Source organism: Rutidosis leptorrhynchoides, chromosome 11, assembly GCF_046630445.1.
Source record: "Rutidosis leptorrhynchoides isolate AG116_Rl617_1_P2 chromosome 11, CSIRO_AGI_Rlap_v1, whole genome shotgun sequence".
Classification (NCBI taxonomy): Eukaryota; Viridiplantae; Streptophyta; class Magnoliopsida; order Asterales; family Asteraceae; genus Rutidosis; species Rutidosis leptorrhynchoides.
Window position 1 is genome coordinate 64,220,708 of NC_092343.1, and position 2,845 is coordinate 64,223,552.

The 2,845-nt window shown below is 39.9% G+C and overlaps 1 protein-coding gene across 1 annotated transcript; it reads right to left on the reverse strand.

Moving 5' to 3' along the window:
• Positions 1-1,575: 1,575 nt before the first annotated feature.
• On the reverse strand, positions 1,576-2,639 carry LOC139874643 (uncharacterized). The gene is made up of 2 exons (XM_071862044.1): positions 2,199-2,639; positions 1,576-2,154 (listed from the first exon to the last, which is right to left on the reverse strand). The coding sequence occupies exons 1-2, from the start codon at positions 2,637-2,639 to the stop codon at positions 1,576-1,578; spliced, it is 1,020 nt and encodes a 339-aa protein (XP_071718145.1).
• Positions 2,640-2,845: the final 206 nt, after the last annotated feature.

Sequence of the window (2,845 nt, forward strand, 5' to 3'; positions counted from 1 at the left end):
TTTAAACCTCCACCACCACTTGCCCAAAAGGGCAAGGTTTTTGCTTTTTAAAGACCCAATATTTAAACCCCCCTTCCCATAAGGTAGACAAGTATTGACCCATTTAACCCACAAAATTTTAGATCCCACAAGATCCCCACCCCAAAAGAACGAACGCCTCAAACTCTCGAGAAGGTTAAGCACACAAATCGAGGCCCGAAAAAGCGCGAAATAATACAATGGGAGACTATTAAGCATCGATTTTAAAAGAACTAATCTTCCACCAAAAGATAGCGTCCTCATTTTCCAATCCGATAGTCGCTTCCTAAACTTGTCGATCATCGGTTCCCAATCATCAATTTTTTTCATTCTAGCTCCTATTGGAAGCCCAAGATAAACAAAAGGGAATTTACCGGCTTGGCATCCCATGCGTTTTGCTAACATTTCCGCATCACCCGAATTGACCCCAACACCATAAAGGCAACTCTTATGAAAATTGACTTTAAGCCCCGATGATAGCTCAAAACACTTAAGAACTTTAATAAGGTTATGGGCATTAGAGGTAGACCAATCACCAAGAAACATTGTGTCATCCGCATATTGCAAATGAGACACTACAATTTTATCTTTCCCAATTTCCACTCCCTTAAATAGCCCTCGATCCACCGCGGCTTTGATAAGGATGTTAAGTCCCTCCGCAGCTAGAATAAAAAGGAAAGGGGATAGGGGGTCTCCTTGCCTAACCCCCCTTCCAATGGTAAATTCATGCGTAGGAGAACCATTTATAAGGATGGAAATAGTAGCCGAGTTAAGACATGCGAGAATCCTTTTACACCATTTATCACCAAATCCCATACTCGACATTACCTCCATAAGGAAATCCCAATTAAGGCTATCAAAAGCCTTCTCAAAATCGACTTTGAAAATGATGCCCTTTTTTTTGTTTTTCTTCAAGAATTCAATGGATTCATTTGCTACAAGTATGCCGTCAAGGATGTAGCGATCTTTCAAGAAAGCACTTTGCTCCGATCCAACAAGTCTTGGGACAACCTTTCTTAATCGGTTGGAAAGGATTTTAGCCACGATTTTATAGAGGCTACTAATAAGGCTAATGGGGCGGTAATCATTAATGGTGATAGGATCATTCTTCTTAGGAATCAAAGTGACGAAGGAAGCATTGCAACCTTTTGAGAATTCACCCTTATCCCAAAACCAAGTGATAGCATTAATAACATCGACCTTTATTATGTCCCAAAATTTCTTGAAGAATCTCAAATTAAAACCGTCCGGCCCGGGTGCTTTAGAACTACCACAATCATGAATGGCTTCCACAATCTCCTCCTCACTAATATTAGCCTCTAGAACATTAACCTCATCCATAGACAATGTAGGATACGAAAGATCACAAAGGCTAGGTCTAGAGGTCGTATGATCCTCGAAACGACGTTTGAAATGTTTGAAAGCCTCCTCCTTGATATCTTTAGGATCCTCACACCAAACTCCATTAATGGCCAAACCTCTGATGTTGTTCTTGTTATAACCCCTTTTGATTACCGAGTGGAAGTACTTAGTGTTTTCATCCCCTTCAAGCGTCCATCAGATACGCGCTTTTTGCTTTAGCATATTTACTTTAATCCTATCTCTTTGGATCCATTCCCTCCTAGCCTCCAACCACTGTACTCTTTCAACCTCGTCAAGACACCCTAATTCTGCTTTGAGTTCAAAAGTATTCGCTATTGATTTGAACATATCAATTTCCCCATCTAGGTTACCAAACTTGAGAAGGCTTTTTGATTTAATGGCCATCTTGGTTTTTTTTAGCTTGTTTCTCAGCCTGCAATCTAAACGAGAGCCACTACCAACCTCCTCTAACCACGCTTCTTTAATGACATGATCCATCCCGTCAATATCAAGCCAATCATCAAAAATCTTAATAGGTTTCGGGCCGAAGTTCCTATCATCATCTTTCAAAACAATAGAACAGTGATCCGATTTATCCCTATCAAGTGCTACCACCGAAATCCGAGACCAAAGATTATGAAATGCTTCATTTACAAGAAAGCGATCAAGCTTGCTAAATTTGAGGCCATCATCACTTACACGAGTGAACAATCTCCCTCCCAAGGGGATATCAATAAGATTGGATTTTTCAATGAACTCGTTAAACATTCTCGACTTTCAATGAATTGGCAGTTAAATCTTTCACTTTCCCCACGGACCTCATTAAAATCCCCGCAAATCACCCAAGCAAGATTGAAATCACTCGAGATAGTGTTATGAAGTTGATCCCAAAATATAGCTTTATAATGATCATCATGAGGACCGTATACCTTGACAACATTCAATTCCTTCTGTGATCTAATCCAGGTACCTCGAATTCCAATGAAAAAATCACAAGAAAATACATCAGTAGCATCAAACACATTTGTATCCCAAATTATCAACTGTCCACCCGACTTCCCGACCATTTCTTTTTGGATAAAATTACAATTAATATCACCCCAAAGAGCCCGGATCCATTGCAAATCGACCATATGAAGTTTAGTTTCTTGCAGCAAGACAAAATCAGGTTTCTGTGAACGACAAATACCTTTCAACCACCCAACTTTACTAACCCTACCAGCCCCAAAACCCCTAATATTTAAAGACAGGAATTTCATGATAATAAAAGATAAAACGAGACAGAAGGCAAAAAACCAGATTATTGAGGTGGTTTCTCCACCCATCTTAGACCCAGCTGACCCCCAAACTCTTTCAAACCACCAATAGAAACTGAAAACGAAGAATTACTGGATCCAGAGGCTTGCCTGTTACTTGCAGAAGGTTTATGTGAAGCATCTGATTTAATTGCACAGGAAGAACATGT

Coding starts and splice junctions, on each gene's coding strand:
- LOC139874643 (XM_071862044.1), bottom strand. CDS start 2,639: ATGAAATTCCTGTCTTTAAATATTAGGGGTTTTGGGGCTGGTAGGGTT. Junction 2,155..2,198: donor TTTGCGGGGATTTTAATGAG/GTCCGTGGGGAA, acceptor ATTCATTGAAAG/TCGAGAATGTTTAACGAGTT.